At 48.9% G+C, this 23,708-nt stretch overlaps 1 protein-coding gene across 3 annotated transcripts in view; it reads right to left on the bottom strand.

Moving 5' to 3' along the window:
* LOC146210046 (complement factor B-like) overlaps positions 1 to 23,708 on the bottom strand; it is a 455,586-nt gene that overhangs the window by 82,362 nt on the left and 349,516 nt on the right. For all 3 annotated transcript variants that reach the window (XM_084606869.1, XM_084606879.1, XM_084606887.1), the window contains one exon: positions 9,750 to 9,926. In XM_084606869.1, the coding sequence (XP_084462995.1) occupies positions 9,750 to 9,926 (177 nt within the window). The remainder of the gene's footprint in view (positions 1 to 9,749; positions 9,927 to 23,708) is intronic.

The following is a 23,708-nucleotide window of genomic DNA, read 5'->3' as shown; positions in this document are numbered from 1 at the left end:
AGTGCGCCATCCGCCCCTTGCGCCCTTTCGCTGGCCAACGAGAACCCTCCCGAGAGCACTGGACATACTGTTCAAACTGACGTGAACCCAGCTTTGTCTCTTACCTAGAAACGCCGCCTACAAGCAATTCTGGACACTTACCGTGACTGCTTTGCCGTCACTTCCAAAGTGAAACAGACGTCAGTAACCAAACATCGAATTATAGTTGATCCCACCGAGCGCCCTATCCGCCAACACCCCTACCGAGTATCGCCGAAAGAACAAGAGTCTATTCGGACGCAAGTTGATGAAATGCTCCGCGATGATGTGATCCAGCCGTCCACAAGTCCATGGGCCTCACCAGTTGTGCTGGTCGCTAAAAAGGATGGAGCACTCAGATTCTGCGTCGACTATAGGAGGCTTAACAAAATTACGAAAAAGGACGTCTATCCATTGCCTCGAATCGATGACTCGTTCGACCGACTTCGCCACGCCCGATACTTTTCATCGCTCGATATACGCAGTGGGTACTGGCAGATCGAAGTCGATGAACGTGATCGAGAGAAAACCGCATTCATTGCTCCTGACGGACTGTACAAATTTAAGGTGCTTTCCTTCGGTTTGTGTTCCGCTCCCGCAACCTTTCAAAGAATGATGGACACTATCCTAGCCGGCCTGAAATGGCAGACGTGCCCGTCTACCTTGACGACGTTGTCATTTTCTCTGCGACCTACGAAGAGCACCTCAAACGATTGACGGCCGTGCTAAATGCCATCCGCGGGGCCGGACTCTCACTAAAACCACAAAAATGCCACTTTGCATTCCAACAGCTCAAGTTCCTGGGTCACGTCGTGAGTGCTGAGGGAATTAGCCCTGATCCAGAGAAGACGGCTGCCGTAGCTGCTTTCCCGACCACCACTGATAAAAGTTCCGTGCGTCGGTTTTTGCGCCTCTGTGCATATTACAGGAGATTTGTGCACGACTTCTTCCGAATAGCGAAAACCATTGACTCGTCTAACAAAGGACGACCAGCCTTTCATCTGGGCTGACGAGAAGCAAAGGGCCTTCGAGGAGCTTCGCAAGCGCCTTCAAACAACGCCCGTACTTGGCCACTTCGACGAGGAGGCCGACACAGAATTGCATACCGACGCCAGTAACGTTGGCCTCGGTGCAGTTCTCGTTCAGTGGCAAGAAGGCGTTGAGCGGGAGATTGCTTGCGCCAGCCGCACCCTGTCTCGTTCCGAAGCGAATTATTCTACGACCGAAAAGGAGTGCCTTGCAGTTGTGTGGGCGGTAACAAAATTTCGGCCGTATTTGTATGGTCGGCCGTTTAGAGTGGTCAGCGACCACCATTGCCGGGTGACCACCATGCCGTGATTGCCAACTTCGGAAGATACCACCTGTCAAGCCGGCCGGCTTGTTGCAGCTTATTGTTCCTCCGCGAGTACCTTTTCACCAAGTCGGTATGGACTTGCTCGGGCCATTTCCTACGTCATCATTGGGCAACAGGTACATTATTGTCGCCACAGATTATCTAACCCGCTATTGTGAGACGAAAGCTCTTCCCAGCGGCACGTCTACTGATATTGCGAACTTTTTCATCTTTAATCTGGTCCTTCGTCACGGTGCCCCTGCGATCGTTTTAACTGACAGAGGCACGGCATTTACTTCACCTCTAACCCAGGAAGTGATGCGGCTCAGTGGCACTTGTCATCGCAGAACAACCGCTTACCACCCTCAGACGAATGGCCTTACTGAGCGACTCAATAAGACCATCGCCGATATGCTTTCTATGTACGTCAACGAAGATCATAAGAACTGGGACCAGATACTACCGTATGCAAGATTTGCTTATAACACCGCCGTCCAGGAAACGACCCGCTTTACACCATTTCGTTTGGTGTACGGTCGCGAAGCTGTCACCATGCTGGATGCAATGCTACTGCCAGATGTTGCCCACCCATCGATTGCCGGTGCCGACCAATTCGTCCAGCATGCCGAGGCCGCTCGCCAGCTGGCTAGACTGAGAGTCCGGACACAGCCAGTTAAAGATGCTCGATGGTATAACCTTCGTCACAGGGAGGTAATTTAAACCCTGGCGATCAGGTTTGGGTGTGGACATCTGTTCGCCAGCGGGGTCGCTCCGAGAAGCTTCTGCGCCGCTACTTCGGCCCGTACGAAGTACAACGCAAACTCAGCGACGTCACCTACGAAGTGACCCCGCAAGGAACTGTTCGCTCATCCCGACGGCAAGGACAATCGGAAGTCGTACATGTCGCCGGGATGAAGCCCATCTACTCCCGCTAAGTCAAGCTACATGTGTTTTTTTTCTTCTTTGCTTCCTTTAACTACTTGATGTGAACGCGCATCCTCACCGACTACGGTTATCCTCGACCTCGCCACTCGGCATCGGGACGATGCCTTTTCCACCGGGAGGGGCAATGCCGCAATGTTATCTTACTGGCGCCGCCATGTGGCGAGCTCGGGAGACTGGCACGCGCTCGTCTTCTTCGCTCTCGGTGCTCGCCCGCCAGTCGGTTCCGTGCCTGATCTTGCCGGTGCTTTTACTTAGTCCTAAGTAAACCTGCTGAACCAGTTTCACTGGCTTCTGTGACAATATATTGCCGCGTAATATTTAAATCTTTATTTGTCCTTATTCGAAAGCCGCTGGCATGCGGCCTTATCATTGTGATTATAGCGCACTTATCGATTATGTATTCCGTGTTTGCCCATGCTCGTTGAGCCAGACGTCGCTTTATCATCTTTTTTTGCGAAAGACGCTTCGGGACGTGTCTAGAAAACTCCAGGCCCCTTCCGTGTGTTTCTACAATGTTCCGGGTCATGCTAGCACCGTTTGTGACTTTGTCTAGATCTTTCCTCGCCGCCTTTACATTCAGTGTTTACAAATATAACGGGCATTCTTAGTTCGACGATCGACGAGCACGTTTATTGCTATGCCGCCGCCTAGTTGCTTAGTTATTTTTGCGGGCCCATGTCTGCCCAATACAGTTTCTTCACTGCACTCCAAGACTTCATTTGTGTCATCGACCTTGTCACCACCACGTGAAATCTGGTGGAGATGCTGCCCTTCGAGTCCCGGTTTACCACTTCAAGCCAAGACACCAGCCCTGTTCCTGTTATCTTGGGGGACCAGCCAATACGCTAGCCAACCAGCTGCCGTCTTCAGGGGTCCAACCCGAACACGGTCTGCTGCCGGACCCCGTTCGATCTCGAAAGGCATCAACGCTGACAGTGGCCCAGCCTACAGCACCGGGTGTTTTCGTCCAATCCCGCGAGCCGCCCTGCTTCCATCGACGACCGGACGAGGATGTGGAAGACTGGCTCGACCTGTTCGAACGCGCGGCAACTTTCAATACCTGGAACAAAGAAACGAAGCTCAAGCAAGTCTGGTGTTTTCTTGAAAGGTCTGCCGAATATGGTTAGAAAATGATGAGGCAGCTTTGAAGGATTGGGAGATTTTCAAGAAAGAGTTTTTGACTGCCTTTTCAAGCGTCATCCAAAAGGAAAGAGCCCAGGAACTTTTTAAATAAAGGCTTAACTCTCTAACGAGCTTGTCCTGGCGTACGTTGAGATGATGAAGCGCCTCTTTCGCCGCGCCGATCCTAACATGACCGAAGGTGAGAAAGTGAAATTTTTAATGCGAGGCGTTAAAGAGTCACCTTTTGCAGGTCCTGTTCGAAATCCACCAAAAACCGCGACGAATTTGAAACAGAAGCATCAACCACCAAGACGTTGGACACTCTGATGCACCACTACGAGCGACCAGATCAACTGGACTACTCAAGCCACTACTCCAGCACATCTGCAAGCGGAGAGAACCTTCGGGACCTCATCCGGGAGATCTTGCAAGAGAACCTCTGCCGATTGCTGCCATCATCGCAAGAACTCCAGATGGTAACTCTCCTGGACGTCGGCCATCAAGACGTCTAGCAGGCACTGGGCGTTCCTCAAGCGACTGCTCCGACGGCTCCAGTGCAAGAGGCAACAGCGATGAACTATGCTGCTGCATTACGTCGTCCTGCACCCCGACGCGACCTCCCCAGCCCTCGTCGCTATCATCCTGCTCCCGAAAGCCGCCCCTTGGCCCCCGCCCGCCAAGTCTACCAACAATCTCCAAGCTCCGGGAAATGCGACACCTGGAGGACGTCTTACAACCGATCGCTCTGCTTCCATTGTGGTGGGGCAGGACACATCCTCCGTTACTGCCCGTACAGGCGGATTTGCCTCCGTGGTTTCGCCGTCGATGCCCCATGACCCTGTCCTGGCGAGGGACCACAGGAAATCGACGACTTCCTGCGCAGCGGAAAGCATGCGTCGCCAAGACGTCTGTCACGCTCCCCATCGCCGTACAATTCCCGTTTTGCGTCGCTGGACCGCGGTTGCGTGCAAGGACGGTCCCCTAGCACCCTCAGGGGAAACTAAAGACAGCAACCTTTTGATGTGAGGTTGCTAAGCGACGAACTAATGAAGATGCTCTATCGCCGACTACGAATGACGATGCATCATCCAATATTCCGCCACTACGCACGACGAAGACATCGACGACCACGCGACCACACGTTAAACTACAACCGACGCCCAGTGAAGGGACAACAGTATGCCCTGGCCGCGACCTGAGCAAACGAGGGAGTAGAGACCGAACACTGAAGCCAATATGCAATACGAGGGCACAAACAAGTGACCTTGCTGTTGCTGTCGATGGTCGCACGGTTACTGCCTTTGTGGACACCGGAGCTGACTACTCTATCATCAGTGGAGCGTTCGCCGCCCAGCAAAAGAAGGTGACGACCACTTGGGATGACCCGCTGATGCGTACCGCTAGCGGTAACCTTATTACGCCGCCTGGGCGATGCACTGCAAGGGTTACAGTGCAATGACGTACACCCGTGGACAAAGTGGTATACTCCACGCGAACCGCAAAGCTTGCATTATTTCAGTATAAACATGTGGCACGAAATTTGCTTGGACAATATGGCAAGCATATCAAGAAGGGTACGTTATGATACCTCAAAAATAACTGCGTCTCTGTTGAAAAAACCTGGCGGGCAGTTTTCTCGCAGCGCGTGGAGTATACCACTTTTATCCACTGGTGTACCCACCCTACCAGCTTCGTCCTCCGACAGCAATGCTCGCGCGACCTAATTTTGGTCATCTACTTCCTAAATTATTATAGAGCAATCATCGACATCCGATCCAAGCTCATCAAATTGTCGGCGGAAAAAGCCACACCTACTACAACGACTTCGAAACAACGCATTTCTCTAAATGTCCTCGAAGGAGACTTTACCCCGCTGCTCCGAACAAGCGTCATCGTCTGCGTGGGCAACGCAGATATTTAAACCGCCGAAGGCATCGTCGAAGGAAACACTCAGTTGCTCTTGGAGCGTGGGCTGGGAATTGCAAGAGGCATCGCCCATTTCTGTCATGGACAAACTCACGTGCTGGTGACGAACTTCACCGAAGAATATCGGCTCCTGAACAAGGGCACGCTGATCGCTTTCCTAGACGAAGTAGTGGACACCCGAAATATTTTCGCCCTCCCCAGCTAAACTGGAGACGGTGCACCCAACCGAGCAAAGCAGCCCACGTTCGACATAACGCAGCTCTACCCCAAGACAGACAAGACAGGATTCGCGCTCTGCTTGAAGGCTACAGAGAGTGTTTTTCTTCAGTGCCGAAGGTACGGCAAACTGCGTTGGTACATTTAAGGACATATTTTTGAGCGCAAAGGCACGCGCCCAAAGAAAAGAAGAAGGAAGACTATAGGGACGCTGTGTTCGTCACTATAGCCTTCCTTCTTCTTCTTTCCTTCGGCCGCGTGCCCTTGCGCTGAAAACTATGTCCTTACATTTAGAATACCAACTAGCCCAACAAGTAACTGTACTGAAGTCCGGTGGTACAGCACAGCATCATCACGGAAGAAAACACTCGACCGCTACGTCAAAGCCTCTACCGTGTATCGCCCCGAGAACGCGAGGCCATAAGAGATCAAGTTGAGGAACTGCTTCACGACGACGTGATCCACCCATCGAAGAGCCCCTGGGCGGCACCAGTCGTTTTGGTGAAGAACGACGGGGCACTTCATTTCTGTGCCGATTACCGCCGATTAAACAGTATAACACAGAGGGCTGAGTACCCTCTCCCTCGCATCGATGACACACTGGACCGCCTCTGCAACGCAAGGCACTTCTCATCGATGGACCTGAAGAGCAGCTTTTGGCAAATTGAGGTCGAAGAAAAAGATCGGGAGAAGACCACATGCATCACACCGGACGGCCTATTCGAGTTCGAGGTAATGCCTTTTGGCCTCTGCTCCGCACTAGCCACGTTTCAACGAGTAATGAACACCGTCCTGGCTGGTTTGAAGTGGACGATTAGTTTGGTATACTTGGACGATGTCGTTGTCTTCTCGTCAAATTTTGGAGACTACCTAAAACGGCTGCGGGCAGTGCTGGATGCTAGCAAGTCATCGGGACTAACGTTAAAACGAGAGAAATGCCACTTCGCCTACGAGGAATTGCGGATCCGAGGTGACATCCTTAGCAAAGATGGCGTTCGCACAGACCCGGAGAAAATAGCTAAAATTGCACAACTTCCACCGCCTGCCGACATTGAAAGCTGCGCGCAGATACCTTGCGCTGTGCGCTTATTATCGACGATTTGTCAGAAACGTGTCGCGCATCGGCGAACCGTTGACGCAGCTTACAAAGGCTGACGTACCTTTTAAATGGGAAGCGCCACAAGGAGAAGGCTTCGACGAATTTAGGCGTCACCTGAAGTGCCCTCCTGTTCTTGGCCACTTTCATGAAAACGCCCAGACCGAAATTCATACCGACGCGAGCAGTGTGGGCCTAGGAGCCGTTCGCGTCCAGAAGAGTGCCGGACAGGAGAAAGTAATCGCCTACGCTAGCAGGTCCCTCACAAAAGCTGAAGTAAATTACTGGACGACCGAGGAGTGCCTCCCGATCATCGCGGCCACTTCTAGGTTCCGTCCATACCTATACGGCCGACCATTCAAGGTTGTAAGTCACCACCACGCGCTCTGCTGGCTGGATAACATGAAAGGCCCCTCCGGCCGCCTTGGTAGATGTAGCCTACGACTTCAAGAATTTCTTGCGACTATAATCTATAAGTCGGGCAACAAGGAATCCGACGCAGACTGCTCATCCCGCGCTCCCGTCGACGCTCCCCCGAAAGACGTGATTGTGCCAACAGTTTTGCACAATAGCAGCAATCAGATCCTCAACTGAAAATCCTATCGCATTAGTTGGAAGGCGATACCGCTTCCCCACCTGCTGTGTTTCGGCCTACTTTTCGTCGTTCGCCTTAAGCAATGACGTCCTCGTAAAGAAGAACTTCGCTCCCAACAACAACTCGAAGCTTCTTGTCGTGCCTAAAAGCCTCAGGCGGGAAATTCTTCATGCGTTACACAACAAGCCAACAGCACGGCATCTCGGGTTTGCCCGCACGTTGCATCGAATCCAGAAGTACTACTGTCCACGACTACCTTCTGACGTCGCCCACTACGTAAAACGTGCCGTTAGTGCCAGCGACGCAAGACACCGCCGAGAATACCAGCTGGGTTACGGAGTCCGATACACCCCCAACGTTGCCCTTTAAACTTATTATGTATGATCTCCTCGGTCCCTTTCCATCTTCATCAGCGGGTAACAAGTGAATCATCGTGGCCATCGACTACCTTAGTCGCTACGCCGAAGCAAAAGCACTGCCCAATGGTACTGCGGAGTTGTTTGTCGAACAATGTGTCTTGTGACACGGCGCCCCAGATGTACTCATCACAGACCGGGGAACGACATTTACAGCAGAGTTGACGCAAGCGATCCTAGAAAACAGTCATATAAGCCATCGACGAACTACTGCGTACAATCCTCAGGCAAATGGACTTACAAAGCGTCTGAGCAAAACTATTGCGGACATTGCAATGTACGTACGCCGATCCCGAAAACAAGACATGGAACGCCATTCTTCCGTACGTCATCTTCACTTATAATACCACCGTCCAGGAGACACCCAGGTCGACCCCGTTCAGCCTTGTCTACGGCAGGTAGCCCACGATGACGCTCGACTCAATGCTGCCGCACGTAACTGACGAGGAGAACCTGGACATCAACGCCTACCTTTAACGTGCAGAGGACGCCCGATGACTCGCCCGAATGCGCATTAAAAATCAGCAACGAACCGACGCTCGACGTTACAACTTACGACGACGCGATGCTGAGCACAAGCCGGGAGATCAAGTCTCGGTTTGGACGCCGATTCGCCGCCGCGGACTGAGCGAAAAGTTTTAACACCGATACGTCGGCCCGTACAAGGTGCTTCGCGGACTACGACAATTGGACTACGTGGTTGTTTCCGACGGCGCGACAGCATCTCCAAGTGCACCCAGAAATTGTGCATGTTGTACGCCTTAAGCCATATTACGCGCGCTAAAGGTTATTCATGTTTGCTTCGCAATGTTTAATTTAGTTCATGCCTGTTTATTTTGGAACACCGAGGCGATGGTTTTTAAGGGGGAGCAATGCAGCGAAATATTTAAATCTTTATTTGTTCTTATTCGACAGCAGCTGGCTATGATTCTAGCGCGCTTACCGATTCTGTATTCCGTGTTTGTTCATGCTCGTTGTCACGAGACGACGCTTTATCATTTTCTTTGTCGAGAAATATGCATCAGGACGTATCTCGAAGTTTCCAGCCGCTCGCGCGCGTTTCTACAATGTTTCAGGTCATGCTACCACCGCTTACAGCTTCCCTCGCCACCTTTAAACTGACTGCTGACAAGTGTAAGAGGAATTTTTAGTTCGACGATCGAAGGGCACGTTTATTGATATCGACGCCGCCGAGTTGCTTAGTTATTTTTGCGGGCTCAAGTCAGCTCAATAAAGTTTCTTAACTGCACTCCAAGACACTTCATTTGTGTCATCGACCTTGTCACCACCACGTTCCAATGCATATATATATATATATATATATATATATATATATATATATATATATATATATATAATCTGGAACGCTGAGCGTGATCTAGCGAACACCGGTGAATGATGACGATGCTGCTCATGTACAGGTGACAGAGGTGAAAGTATTGGCACCAAGCTCTCTCTCTCTCCCTATATATATATATATATATATATATATATATATATATATATATAGAGAGAGAGAGCTTATATATATATAGAGCTTGGTGCCAAAACTTTCACCTCTGTCACCTGTACATGCGCAGCATCGTCATCATTCACCGGTGTTCGCAAGATCACGCGCAGCGTTCCAGATTCTGGCTGGAATAAAGACGTTTGTTCAAGCGGTGGCTCACAAGTGGTAGCAGTGCTGGGTGAAATGTTAACCAAAGATATTGTCCTCGTGACTATGAAACCACGTTTTTGCTACGTGCGTTAAGTAGATGACAACGTTGAATAGCTTGTGGGAGTCATCCCAGCGGCTGAACGAACTCACTCTGTTGTAATTATCAAGCTAGTCTTCGACATTGCCACCGCGAAGGCCGCCAAAGAGCTGGGGATCGCGCTTGCGGCTGGTGGTGGTCCAGGTAGGGGTAGCCACAGCAGCAGGGGCAGATGCCGGGAGCGGTCAGGTTCCGTTCCTCTCGTTCATACCGAAGAGGTGTGAGGCAAGGTGCTACAGTCTATTATCTCTATACTTATAGCTGTTTAAACACGTCTACCAGTGGTAAATATTATTTTGAAATTTATTATGAAAGTTCACAATACCTTCAGGAGGCGGCAGGCAGATGGGTCGTACTGCCCTCTCGAACACAATGGCGTCCTTTAATTTTATGAGGGCTATGTCATTGAGGTATGTCCAGCTGCTGCTGTTGTATTCCTCATGTCTCACGATGCTTTCGACGACAAGTTCCATCGCTGTCTTTTCATTTGTCCGTATCAGGCCTAGTAGGAATGAAAAAGTCAACATCCGATGAGAATCATTGGGTTTGAACGGGGTTACAATATATTTCCTGGATACCAAAATCGACGACAAACACAATACTGAGGGAAAAAATATATTCCATATATATATATATATATATATATATATATATATATATATATTCTATACATATATATGAAGGAAAGAAGCCAACAGTCGGCGAGGCCAAGGAAAGCGTTGGGGATGGTACTTTATGTCGTTTTTTTTTAATGTTTACTTAGATAATCACAGAAATTAGTAATGTAATCTGTTAAGGGGTTTTCCTTGGCCTCGCCGACTGTTGGCTTCTTTCCTTCATGTATTATAACGAGCACCCTCATTTCCCCTTGATTGATCTGCTTGTAGCTTACGAGGGTCTCGGTTCTGGCAGTCTTGAAGCCATAGGTAGCGTAAGAGGGTTCTAGCACAGCTTTCGCCCTCGCTCTTGATCACGTTCTACGTGACACAGGCGGTAACAAAAGGACGTCCCACGTCCGCCGCTATGGCTGAGGGTGGCGCTGGTGAACACTCTAAAGGTTCGTATACAGACAACATAAATACCCAAGAAAGTAGCAGGGGAGACAGCGGCCGATGTAGCTCAGTTGGAAGAGCACCGGACGCGTTATTCGGAGGTCGTGGGTTCGGATCCCACCATCGGCACGTTGTTTTTTCTTCTACTTTGTGTCTAATTATATTTCCCCTAAACAGATTACATTACTAATTTCTGTGGTTATCGAAGTAAACATTAAAAAAAAATGACATAAAGATACCATCCCCAACGCTTTCCTTGGCCTCGCCGACTGTTGGCTTCTTTCCTTCATGTATTATAACGAGCACCCTCATTTCCCCTTGATATATATATATATATATATATATATATATATATATATATATATATATATATATGTGTGAAGGAAAGAAGCCAACAGTCGGCGAGGCCAAGGAAAGCGTTGGGGATGGTACTTTTTATGTTTGCTTGGATAATCACAGGAATTAGTAACGTGATCTGTTTAGGGGATATATAATTAAACACAAAGTAGAAGAAAAAACAACGTGCCGATGGCGGGAACCGAACCCACGACCTCCGGTATATATATATATATATATATATATATATATATATATATATATATATATATATATATATATATATTTATCTATATATACACGCATAGGCATGGACTAAAATCTATGATTTGGTCGCATTGCGGAATAAAGAACAGTATATCATCAAAAAGCTGTGGGTAGTGTTCTAAGACGGCGAGCGAGGAAGAGCCATTAAAAATACAAGCGCCAAGACCTCTGATGATAGCCCTTGAAAACGCTTGCGCACAAAGTGCACCGAAGGGTCAACTTGCATAGTGACCTCTTTGGGGAACATGAACAAAACGTTACGGGCTAGTTGGTTCATCGCAAGCGGGAACAGCGGTTGCGGTTATATCCCTTGATGCTACTGTATATTTACCGACGTGTCTGCAGTAAATCTTCAGTTGTAAGTCAGCGCTTTGTGTGTTTCGTCCTCCCCTTTTTGTGCGTGTGTAGCTTGCGCTGTTCCCCCTTGGGGAACATACTTTTCACTGACTCCAGAGATTTGTCATTCTGCTGCCAATACAAAATGGGATATCTGTATGACGAGGATAGTGCTATACATATCAGACTAACGACAAGCTATAATTCACTCCCTACAGAAAAATACCGTCTACGTCGCGGAGTTCCTTGGATTTCACAGAACTCAGTGCGGCCGACATAAACGGCGCTGCACTGAAAAGGCACCGTAATAGGGCAATACCGTCGACGAGATGACAACTGAAACATTTCAAGATATGGAAAGGCGCAAAAAACAAAACTTACGCGCATCTCCACCCACAGAATGGCATGACGTGGTGTATGGACAACGTGATTGGTTTCGTTTTTGTGATGTCATCAGGCAAGCTGCCTACATATAGTTCTGTGTCTGTGAAAATAAACTCCGTTCTGCGTTCGCCACCTAACCGGCTCTGTCACTCTGCCGCCACAACAGTGGCGACGAGAGGTACGGCCCTGCGGGATTGGGTGTTCCTCCGGCGACGGCGCGTTTACGGTCATGGCCATGGCTGTGAACATCGGCTTCTCAAGTTTCGACGAAATCCAAGCGAGGCATTTTTTTTTTGCTCGCCTGGAAGCACTGTTGGAAGCGAACGATTCTAATGCATTTTAGGAAACGTAGCGCAAAGAAGAGAATAATTTTTTTGCACCCTATATATTCTGTTAGCATTTCCAATAAAAAGAACGATGCTAAGGCAGAAGATAAAAAAGGGCACTCTTGGTGTCTGCACTGTCAAAGGCGACAATTGGTGTTCTGGCCGGAGGCTGCGTTCCACGAAACGTAAATGAGTTAAGCTACAAAGGAGCAGTTGCGTTTCTTAACGAACATTACGCGCCAAGGTGCAACGAAATTGGCTCAAGTTACAAGTTATTTTCTAGAAGCCAAGCAGCCAACGAATCCCTCCGAGATTATGTCGTTCAGCGCCGCAATATTGCTGATGAGTAATTTTGGCATCATCCTTGACCGTATGCGACCTTACCGTGCTGTATGTGGGATCCCAGATCACGCCTTCCAACAGACTGTGCTCGCAAAGACCACTCTTACACTAGCCGAAGCCGTAACTATTGCCACGGCAGCACAAGCAGCCGCAAATAAAGTCACCGCTATAGCAGCGTATGATAATGAGACAGTGAGTGCAGTCTCGGTGGTCAGTAGTGGGAAAATAAAAACCGGGGCGAAGATAAGATGAGAGCTCAATTTGAGTGCGCACGTTGCGGAAACCGCAACCATGACGCAAACGAGTGTTTGCACAAGAGAGAGCAATGCTTTGGTTGTGGCAAGACTGACCATTTCGCTGTAAAGTGCCACTCACAACCACGCGTTCGGCCCGGACGCAGTCGGCGTGACGGAGATGCTTGCGTCGTTGAACCGGACAGCGCGCTGTCTGTACCTGAGATAAGCGATATTTCAACCGTCTTTACACCAGACGAAAAGCATTTTCTGCCGTCGGCATTGCTTAAAATGATTCGGTGGGGTGGCACCTCCCTGAACGTAATTGATACGGTATCGCCGTTTTGCATCATCCCGAGAGAGGTATATCTAAAGCATCGGCTGAGCTGGCCGCGTTTGCTAAAGTGCCCACAACTCAGCTGCTACCTGGGAAAGCTGCCCATTTTGTGGAAACTTCATCTGAAAGCGCACTTCACGGGGAAGACTGTGCCTGCTACCCTGATTGTTATAGGCTGCTCGGGCCCTAGCCTTTGCGGAAAGGACTTAATCCAAGCGTTGCCGTCTAGCTTCCTTGCTATAGTAGAATCCCCTACAGGAATCTCAGACAGACGCCTTGATGCTTTTTCGAACATTTTTAAACAGGGCCTAGGTTGCAGTCAGGGGCCACCTGTGAAATTCCACCTAAGGGAGGGTGCGCAACCAAAGTTCCACAAAGCGCTCACGATACATTACGCCCTTCGTGATAAAGTGGAAGCAGAATTGGACCACTTAGTAAAAGAAGGATTTCTATCACCAATTACACATTCTGAATGGGCAGCACCAATCGTGCCAGTTTTGAAGAACGACGGATCCATCCGCATATGTGGAGATTCCAAAATTACCGTAAATGCAGCTTGCATAACCGAGCAGTACCCACTGCCAAACATAGAGGACATTTTTGCGTCACTTCAGGGGGAATCCTTGTTCACCACACTGGATCTACACCTGCGATCAACTTCCGTTCGATGTAGAAGTGAAAAACCTGGCCGTATTCAACTGTCAAAAGGGTTGTTTTGCTACAACCCGATTCTTTTTAGAGTTGCTTCGGTTCCCGCAATTTTTCAGAGCGCATGGAGACCATCTTGATAGGCCTTCCTGCCACGCAAGTGTACTTAGGCAATGTTTTGGTAGCCAAACGGTAAGAAGGTGATGACTTGACCGTCCGGGACGTTCTGCGCAGGCTACAAGAAAATGGTGTTAAGCTGAACGCAGACAAATGCATCTCCGCAAAAACTCAATCGTGTACTTGGGCCGTCACATCGACAAGGATTGCTTGCATCCGCTACCTAGCTGCGATACGCAATTCACCACGGCAGACAAATGTGTGTCAATTACGCTCGTTTATGGGCCTGCTGTCTTACTACCACCGGTTTCTGCCAAACACGCGTACAGTGCTGGCTTCGTTGTATCGACTGTTTCAAAAATATCAGAAATATCAGTGGGTAACCCCACAGGAAACCGTTTACCATCAAGCTAAGTCTATTCTTCTGAGCTAACCAGCACTGACATTTTTCGTCCCCAACAAACCAGTGCTGTTGGAATGCGATACGTCACCATCGGGTGTAGGAGCAGAGTAATCTCTCATCACGTGGGGAATATGGAGAAGCCCATTGCTTTCCGTTTACGCAAACTAACTCCCGCCGAGCGGAACTATTCACAGCTCGAGAGAGAGAGAGGTTCTAGCCCTAGTTTTCGGAGTAACGACGTTTAGAGACTATCTGCTGGCCGGGAGTTTGTGCTGGTAACGGACCATCAACCGCTAGTGAGACTTCTACGAGAAGATCGACCGGTGACTCCAATGGCGTCAGCACGTGTGCAAAGATGGGCGCTATTCCTAAGCCAGTATCGCGACAGCATTCAATATAGGACTGGGAAGCAAAATGCCAGTGCCGACGCACTCAGCCGTTTGCCCGGGCCGACCCCAGATGTCTCTCACTAGGGAGCATTACTAGAGCACTCGCTCTTGACTGAAAGCATTGACAGCTCTTACGTACCGGCAAGTACCTTACGGGCACTAACGAACGCAGATGAAGATCTCTGTATTGTACGAAACTCTGTGGTTCATGGATGGCCGCAACGTCTTTTGCCGTGTCGCAGTCATCTTCAGCCGTATTTTTGCAGGCGACTAAAGTTGTCGAGCGCTAACGACCTGCTCTACTAGGGCCATCGGATTCTCATGCCTCGCAAAGCTCAGTCCCCCATGCTGACGATGCTGCATCAGTCTTGTCAAGGTGCATCTGCCATGAAAAGGTTGGCTGGGACCCTGTTCTGGTGGCCTCGTTTGGACGATGAGATTGAAAATCTGTCGCGTTCCTGCATCCCCTGTGCGCACGCGCAAGGCACGCGAGGCTCCAGTCAGTTGGCCAGAAACGGCAACCAAGTGGTCACGGCTTCAAATCGATTACGCCGGGCCAATTGACGGACGTATGTTGCTGATAGTCGTCGAATCGAGGCACTCCCTGTCCGGTCGTCGACAACTGAAGTCACAATCGCGCGTCTTCGCGAATTATTTACTCATCTTGGCTTGCCGCACGCAGTCAAGCCAGATAACGGGCCTCAATTTGCAAGCCTGCAGTATTCCAAATTCATCCTTGACAACAACATTACGTACTTGCGCAGCGCGCCGTATCATCCACGCCCAATGGCCTTGCGGAGTGCGCTGTTAGTACCATAACCGACGGCCTTTCCAAGCTGTCGGCTCTGAGTGACCTCGAGACGAAACTAGCGAGGGTGCTACTCGGCTACGGACGTACCCCCCTTGCCGTGCGGAAAGTTACCCTATGCAAAGATGCTTGGTTACCAAGTTCGCTCACGGTTAGACGCATGTCTGCCGTTAACATCTCAGTTCTGCACAGCTATCCAGATTCCAGTGCGAGGATCCAGAGTGGGTGCGCAACGTTGCACAGGGGACGAGGTGGTGTCCAGGTGTCATCAAATTGCCTTGAGGACTCTCTGCTGGTGACGGTTGACACTCCAGAGTGCCCACCCCGGTGTCATTTCGACCACATTCGCCACCGGGCATCTTTGGCGCTTAGGGAACTAAAGACTGAAGCCCATGACTCTTCTCAGTGCAGCCCAGGCAGCACAGATTGTCGGGCCTCACCGCATGGTGAAAAACGCATCCCAGAATCCCCTGGGCACAACGAAGCAGTACGAGTACCTATGACATCGCCGCCTGCTGAGCAAGCTACAAGTCTCTCTCCTCCACCGGCATTGGGGAGGTCTACACGACAACGAAGGCCAGTGCAGAAAATGCATCTTTAAAGAAAAGAGATGACATGACGTGGTGTATGGACACGTGTCCAAGGTGATTGGTTTGTTATGTGTGACGTCCTCAGACAAGCTGCCTACACATAGTTCTGTGTCTGTGAAAATAAGCCCCGTTCTGCGCTCGCCACCTAACCGCCTCTGTCATTCCTTCGGCCTCCACAATAGTTATCCCATCTGCTTTAGTTATATTTTTTATTCCTAAGCGCTGTGGGTCATGATAAAAGAACCTTTGTGATATGCTGCAAATTATTTATTTTCTTTGTATGAACGCTTGCTGATCATCGGTAACTGGTGCACAACTCATCATACACTTGAAATAATATATGGTTCGAGCTGCTGTTATGAAAATGATGTTGAGGTCTTGAAGCTGTTCGATTTGTCTACGAGGAAGGCGCGTCGACGCAGTGGGACGCATACTGGCAGGGAAGGATACTTCCCAATCACTGACCACCGAATGGTAAGCCGAATGCCATCACACTGAGTCCTAATACGAGTTCGCCACCCTTCAAAATGTGGAGGCATAGGTCGAAATCCATACTTCTGGTGGACCTCCTACGCATGGCCATTATACAATTCTATTCAGTGCAGTTTTCTATACAGAAATTTGCCGACATTTTGTGGCCCAGAAGAGAAGAAAATTTCCCCGATTTAAGTGTGCCTGTGGACGTCCAGCGGAGTGCAAAGCATGGATCTCAAGAGTCATGTGCTGCCCTTGACATCCACTTGCAAGACGACATGTCAACCACATTGCCAAGGTCATTTGCAGAGGTCTTATGCGCAAGGCTGCTTTTGCACTTCAGTTCAACTACCGGCCAAGGTGTAGATGATTTGCTGTCCTCATGGAGTGAGCACGTACGACAAGTGGGGCACTGTTCCGAATTCAGCAATGTCACATTTTATTGAACGAACCTGAAAAACCTCAGGCACTTTGATGGCATACAGTATACATAGAAGGAGAAGAAGAGTGCACACCAGATTGCCCATAACTTTGATTTCAGGCTGTCAATATGCCACCATGGAGCCGTCTCTCTACAGCGCACCCCGCGATTCCAAAACCTCGTCTTCTTTCTCGTCCTTCTCTTGCAGATTCTTGTCGAATTTGCAACACGCCTTGCGCCCTGAGATGAAACGTAGCTCGAAGCTGTAACAGTGTCACATCAATGGCCACCATGAGGAAATCGGTATACGCAACTCGATTGTGACTCTCGTTAGTTATGACATGACATACTCCATGAAGACCGGCTTCCAACTTCCTTAAGAGGACACGAACAGTGCAAACAAGATGAATCCGTAGCGGCATAGAAGTACACATTCGTATCACACACTGCGGCTCGCACTCTGTCCAAGTTCTTCCGAGCATTCTTCTGTTATATGCCTAGCAAAAGACTGCGCTGATTTGTCGAGCTACATGCAGTTCCACATTATGCTTTAATTTTCGTCGTGGTCCCCTTGGTCCCTCCAACTTCGAGACATTAGATTCATCGCTTACCTTCCATGCCATCATGCTCGGCGTCAACCTCAATTGCCTTGTCGACCTGAGTATTGTCTCCTACACTAGTCGGGATTGCCTACGTACTGGAAACTACGTATTGTTCTTCCCTTTTTGCCACAACTGCGTACACAGCATGAGGCGCCTCGTCGCTAACAGTCTCTGCAATGTTCGCCGGGACCGGCACTTCACTCGGCACGCTTTCAACATCAACCGCCTTCACGCCGTCGCACTAAACATGTGCCTCTGACTCACTACATAGAGCTTCATTGGCATCATTGCCTTCGGCAGGAAACGAGGAACAATGTTCCTGCTAATGACAGCAATACTGACTGCTGTCACCTATTGATCAGCTGCTGTCTCCATAAAATGACGGCTATCGGCAACAGGAGTAGTCGCCTGAAGGCCCTCCATATGGTGGCTGAGGAGAGTAATCATGTGTGGCGGGGTACTTATACTCTTGTACAGCTGTTATGTCTTCTGCACAGACGTCGACTTTAAAAGTATACATTTTCTCGTTTAGGACGCGTAGGCCGTTGTTGTATGTCTCGCGTGAAAAGCTTTGAGGGAAAAATATCTCCTGTTTCAGAATTCAAAGGTTCGCTTGCCTCATGGGACATCTGGGTCAGAAAGCGCGCTGGATGACGCGCTTCCTTTTGATGCGGTTCATTGTATCTCGCTGATGCCTTCTTCGTCTCTCGGTTGGGGTTCACTGGCGGAGCTCCTGGTATATTCTTGGAGGGTTGTTGGCGTTCCTCTTGGCGTTCCTCTTCCAGGAAAGATTTATGGAGGAACCCACATTACTATCCCGGGTTTCGGCCCCTAAATTATAGGAGGGCAAGCATCAGGACGCCTCTACACTGTGTTTAATCCCCGGCTTGTCGCCTGGCTGGTAATCTGCCAACATGGTGCTCAGTCTACAGCGCGCTAGCTCTCTTCATCCCAAAAGCTCTTCTTCCTCCTCCTTCTGATTGTAAGTTTCCGCGCTAATCTGCAACAGTATAACATCCCTTTCATACGCGAGCTTGCTTCCTCTATTCGCAAAAATACTACCACTCGGCATGGCACTCTTTAAACAACTACCCATTCTACCGAAGAGTGCCAAGAAAATCGCGGGGAAGCGTCGTGCTTTTATACTGATTTTTCTATTATCATTTTGTTCTTTACCATACCCCTACGTTGCACTGTCTATTCCTCCCCTCTTTTATTTACTCGTACTGTCTAACTGCGGTCTGTTTTCTCCACCATAGCTCTGATGCCTCCGAGTGCGATGGAAGATGCCGCGCGGCTAGCACAAATCTCTTCTTTCATTTTGAATAAAACCGCTTGGCGATAATAATGACCCACGCTACCGAAGAGGCTTTTTTGTGTGGATCTAAACGTCCTCCGTAAGAAAGGCTACATTATGTAACTTTCCGCCTAGTAGATGATTGCCATTGTAATATCTGTATTTACTTTCAGGTAACATCTCTGTTGGCAGAGGCACAAGCAAACTAACACATCTGTGGAGTTACGGTGAGCTTTAAAGTTTTGTTTCTGCAAAAAAAATCTCGAACCAAAATATGATGTCGCAAACACTGGGGTGCAAATACCCTCCTTACAGCTCTACTCGTAATCTGGGTTTCTTGCTGCAAATCTCTGGGTTTCATCCCCAAAGATAACTCCTGCCGTGTGCGCTTCACAAACTCTACTGTCCCGGCTACATTTGACGCTGCAGCATGAGCCGCTTCTGGAAGCCTGCCGACTATAAATCAGAAGAGATGACGAATATGCTTCACCTCTCCACGTAGCTTGTTGGTTTCATTCTTACTAATATTCTATACATGTGAAAGCTTTCATAGAAGTTAGTGTCGAAATTTTCAAACAATAAAAAGAAGGTACGAGGTCAGGCATCCAAGTCCCATTTTGGCCTGTTTTGATACGACAGATGACTAGGATAATTTAGTGGCTGAAAAGGAAACCCGACTCCACCTTTGTAATTTTGCAACCATAGAAAATATAAAATAATTCCACCACTTGCTGAGTTCCGCGACCGAAGAAATTCCACAGCCATGAAGCGGCCAAAAAGTCACATGGCGATTCTTATTTGTGGCGAAGAAGCTGTTCTTTTCGTGGACTTCTTACATACTACTATACCACGGTCTTCTAGCAGCTGAACGAGAAAATCAAAACGACATGCCGATAAAAATTCTCAAAACGGGTTCTTTATTTTTATTCAAATGCACATTCGCAGGCACCAGACCTTTTTTTGCCAGAGTGAAGATACTCTGCTTGTAGTTTGTCCATCATCCAGTTATTCTCCTTCTGATAGCTACTTGTTTTAGAACTTCACAACTTGAAAAGCACCCGAAGGATCACCATTTTGACATTCCGATATGAAACGCGTTGCTGAGAGGCGGTGAGAAGGTCTATCAAATGGGAGTTTAAAGCAAAAGCCTTTCTTGCCTTTTAACCGCCGTGACAGAGCACTGTGAACGAAAGCTACGAACAAAGTGTGTGAAGGGATTCTATGTCGTACCTTATGTGACGTCATAGCTAAGAACAAATGTCACTAGATATTGCCACCTAGCATTGCAAGGTGGCGCCTCTCTGAACGAGAGAATACGAAGAAGTGTGTGTCTAGCTTGCGCGTGTGTGCCGCTTCCAACGGTCGCGTTCCAACGTTCCAACACTTCTGGGCTGAATCCCTGGCTTGCAGCTCTCTGCATTCGTGCCTCGCACCCGGTCACAAATTACGTGGCATTATAGTGGAGGTGCGGGGTTAAGCACTCACCTATGCGAGATACACCACCCGGAATCCGCCTTTTACGGGAGGATGTGGCGCCATCATGCTGGAGCGGCGAGAAATACATTGAACGGCATTGTAGCAGACGACGCGAAAGAGCACCATGCGAAATGGCCACGCCAACGCAGGCAGAAAGCGAAAGCTCCTCCCTCTTTTTGCCTTCGGAGCGGAAAGTAGCGAAAGTGATTGCAGTATCATGTTCACGCAGTATGGGGGAATGTTTCAGCGCTTTCACAATTCACTCATAACGCATACATATTCTGTCTTCGTATTGTAAGAGCGTGTAGCGCGGGCCAAGGCGTGGGCTCTGTTCGACGTGACAGAATGAGACGTTCGCAGCCTGCAGATTCACGACAGAGTTAAATTTATTGTAAAAACATTTGAAAGGAGAGCGCGGAAGCAGAGAGAGAGAGAGAGAGAGGGGGACCTTAAAGGACAAAGCAGCCAGGGGTTTGTTGATGCTGGAGAGCTGAGCGGAATCGTCTCCTGTGACTTACGAGCGGCGCGTATGCGCGGGGCGTCTTGAGGTACCGAGCACAATACGGTCACCGCAGCACCGCCATGGTGTAATGGGCATCGCTTCCTCCTCGCGTCATCTACAAGCGTGCAGCTATAGGATTTCATCTACGAAGCTTGGCAGAGAAGCACTTATCCACACCCCTTGAACAGGGCATTGTCTCGGCCAGAATGCACAACAGAAGCCTACAGGAAACGCGCGGCATTTTTCTGGCAATGGATGATTCACATTTGTAGCCGGTTTCTGCTCCCAGAACGGATCTGGCCGCAGTGGGGAAAAGGTTCTCGATGCACAAAGAACGGCCATTTTGTTGTGAAAGGATCCACAACCTTTCTGCCTCCGCAGCGATTTCTGCAGAGGGAACGACTTGGTGACGCATGCACATCTCGTACATGTCGGTTGTGCATGCCGATCAGGAACCAACGCTGTTCTATGTCCAGAGCGCTCCACTCCGAAAGTGAACGAGCATGAAAACTCCAGGAGACTCATTTGTGCCGGGCGGTTTCCTTGCCATTCCAGATGGTTGGACAAAGATGACGACTTTCAAGCTCCCTAACGAAGTGCAGCTGACTGCGTACACCGAAGGAACAAATTCCGAATGCTTTGGCGAAAACGAAGGCGGGCATGTAAGTAAAAAAAGACGCTGTGCGTCATGCAAGAGTGTCAATTGCGTCATATGCTCCGAGCGGAAAAACGAAGATACTACAGGTACGTATGCATCTAAAGGAAATATGCACGATCAAAAGTACCTACTGGAGCTTGCACCCAGCCTGTACTGCACCAGTGATAGCTGCAATGAGGATTTGTTCGTTGCGTGTTTGGTTTATGTGCGACGGGTCCTGATGGCAATGTGTTTTTTGTCGTTTGTTTTCTCTATGGGAAAGGGCCAGGTAGGGCACATATCACAGGCGGCTGGGCGCGCTAGACCGTAATATTTAGCATGTTTTATTGTGACTGCCGCCTGACTAACAAGAAAGAAAGATACGGCGTTGCATCACAACAAACGCCGTATTGTTTTTTCTTGTTAGACAGGTGGCAGTCAGGATAAAACGGGCTAAATATCGGCGTCTCGGACGGCGTCTCGGACTGGGAACACTGGAGGTCCGTGATATTTACTAGAGCAGTGACGGGAAGACACTGATTGCACTGGTACGATAGGAGAAAAACGTGGGATTAGCTTTTTTTCGCTGGCATCAGCGATGCACTGTGAGAAGCGCTGAATCTGCGCTGGGGCCGCACTGGCCCCCGTTAGCATCCCTCAGGGGCCAATATGGCAACAGCGTACTCGCAATCGACCATCAGGGAGCATATGAAAAATATGGTTCACGTAAGCGCTTTTTGCTGTGAAGTCGTTGCGTACCTGTATGAAAACAAAGGCAGAATCATTTTCTAGAGTTTTCTTGTTTCGATAGGTGGTTTCGAGCGTTTCGAAAGAGACCACGATCGCCGCGCCTCTGACATCTCGTGACACACTAACGATTTTGTACAACTAATACTGGCATTGAATAATGTGGGCTACCACGCATATCGAACTTCACAGCTGATCTTGAGGGCACTCTAACACAATGATTACTGCCAAAATGTTCAATGTGGGCTCAATCGAAGGCTCCAAACAGGGCCTACGCATTAGCGAGCGTAGCCTGTACCGCGGCCAAATATAAATAGCAGAAGGAAAAAAATAAAACAAGGAAGAGAGTAGTTTACCGGCGATGGGCCCATGAGAGAAAAAAAAACATACAGCGCTTGTAATGCATGATATTTTGAGTGTTTCTCAAGCTTTTGAGCTCCTTCTTGCTCTGCGTATAAATTAGCCGAGCCCTCGGTCATCGCATCGCTTCCCGAAATGTTTACATACAAATGAGATTTAGTTATCAGCTATATACTATCGTCGCGGCTACGCTTGCCGGTATTGAACTTGGTCGCACTTTTTTCCTCGAAGGTTTTTGCTACAGTTCCGTGTTCAGCAAAACTTACGCCCACGACAGCAGAGCACCACCGAAGAGGCGGTGCTGGTAAATTCGCCAGCGATGTCAAACTCGACATGTTCAAATGATTCCAGTGCACAAAAGTTTGCGCATAGGCATCCAGAATATTAGTTGCAAGTTGTGAGAGCAGGCAGCAAGCTACAATGGTCAAGAAGTTGTAACTGTTAGAGCGGCACCATATACCAAAGAGCGGTACCAATTACACTATATGCTATTAGACCTCCTGACCAAAACTCTGTTGTGCCTTGTGATCTATTTGTGTTGATGAGACTGTTCAGTCTTTGGAAAAGCCGCATGATGGACAAGCATGCCGAGCCACCAAGATCATCCAAATCCGTGTTTCGGGATCAGTGCGCTATGGTGAGGAGTGTATATCCTGCACGTGAAGAACATCCAAACTGGATGCCGTATCTAAACGGATGTGTTTACCTCCCAGAATTTTGATGTTTTGATGATAGTGCATTGTGGGGCTAGAGATATGGCGGGCTGGTATTAAGCAGCCCGGTAACTTTACACATGGACAAGTTTAAGTAAGTGGAATTTTAGCTTTGTTACGGAAGTGTTTTCATGGAATAAAGAAAAAATTTTCGGCGTGGCCGAGTGGTTAAGAGGTACCGAGTTTGAAGCGCGCTAGTAGTGTAGTTTTTTTTTTCGCCTAGTTTTCATTTTTATTCCTTTTGCTTTTTTATTGTAGTTGAGGTGCTTCGTTACTCTTTAGTTTTTACTTTTAATCAGAGGCGTTTCTTTCTCCGGGCGACCAGTGCCAGCAGTGTGGCGCGTGCCAGTACGCCCAGTCTCTAGCGTCATACTGGGGCCATAATATATTGCACTGGGCGCTGGCACCCAGCGGCACTGGGTTTTGCAACATGGAAGTACCTGGCGGTACAACGTCCTTCGTCCTCTGCGCAGTAATTACTGTTCTC

Source organism: Amblyomma maculatum, chromosome 1 (genome assembly GCF_055883805.1).
Source record: "Amblyomma maculatum isolate TAMU_Amacu chromosome 1, ASM5588380v1, whole genome shotgun sequence".
Classification (NCBI taxonomy): Eukaryota; Metazoa; Arthropoda; class Arachnida; order Ixodida; family Ixodidae; genus Amblyomma; species Amblyomma maculatum.
This window is presented reverse-complemented; position numbering and strand designations above follow the sequence as displayed.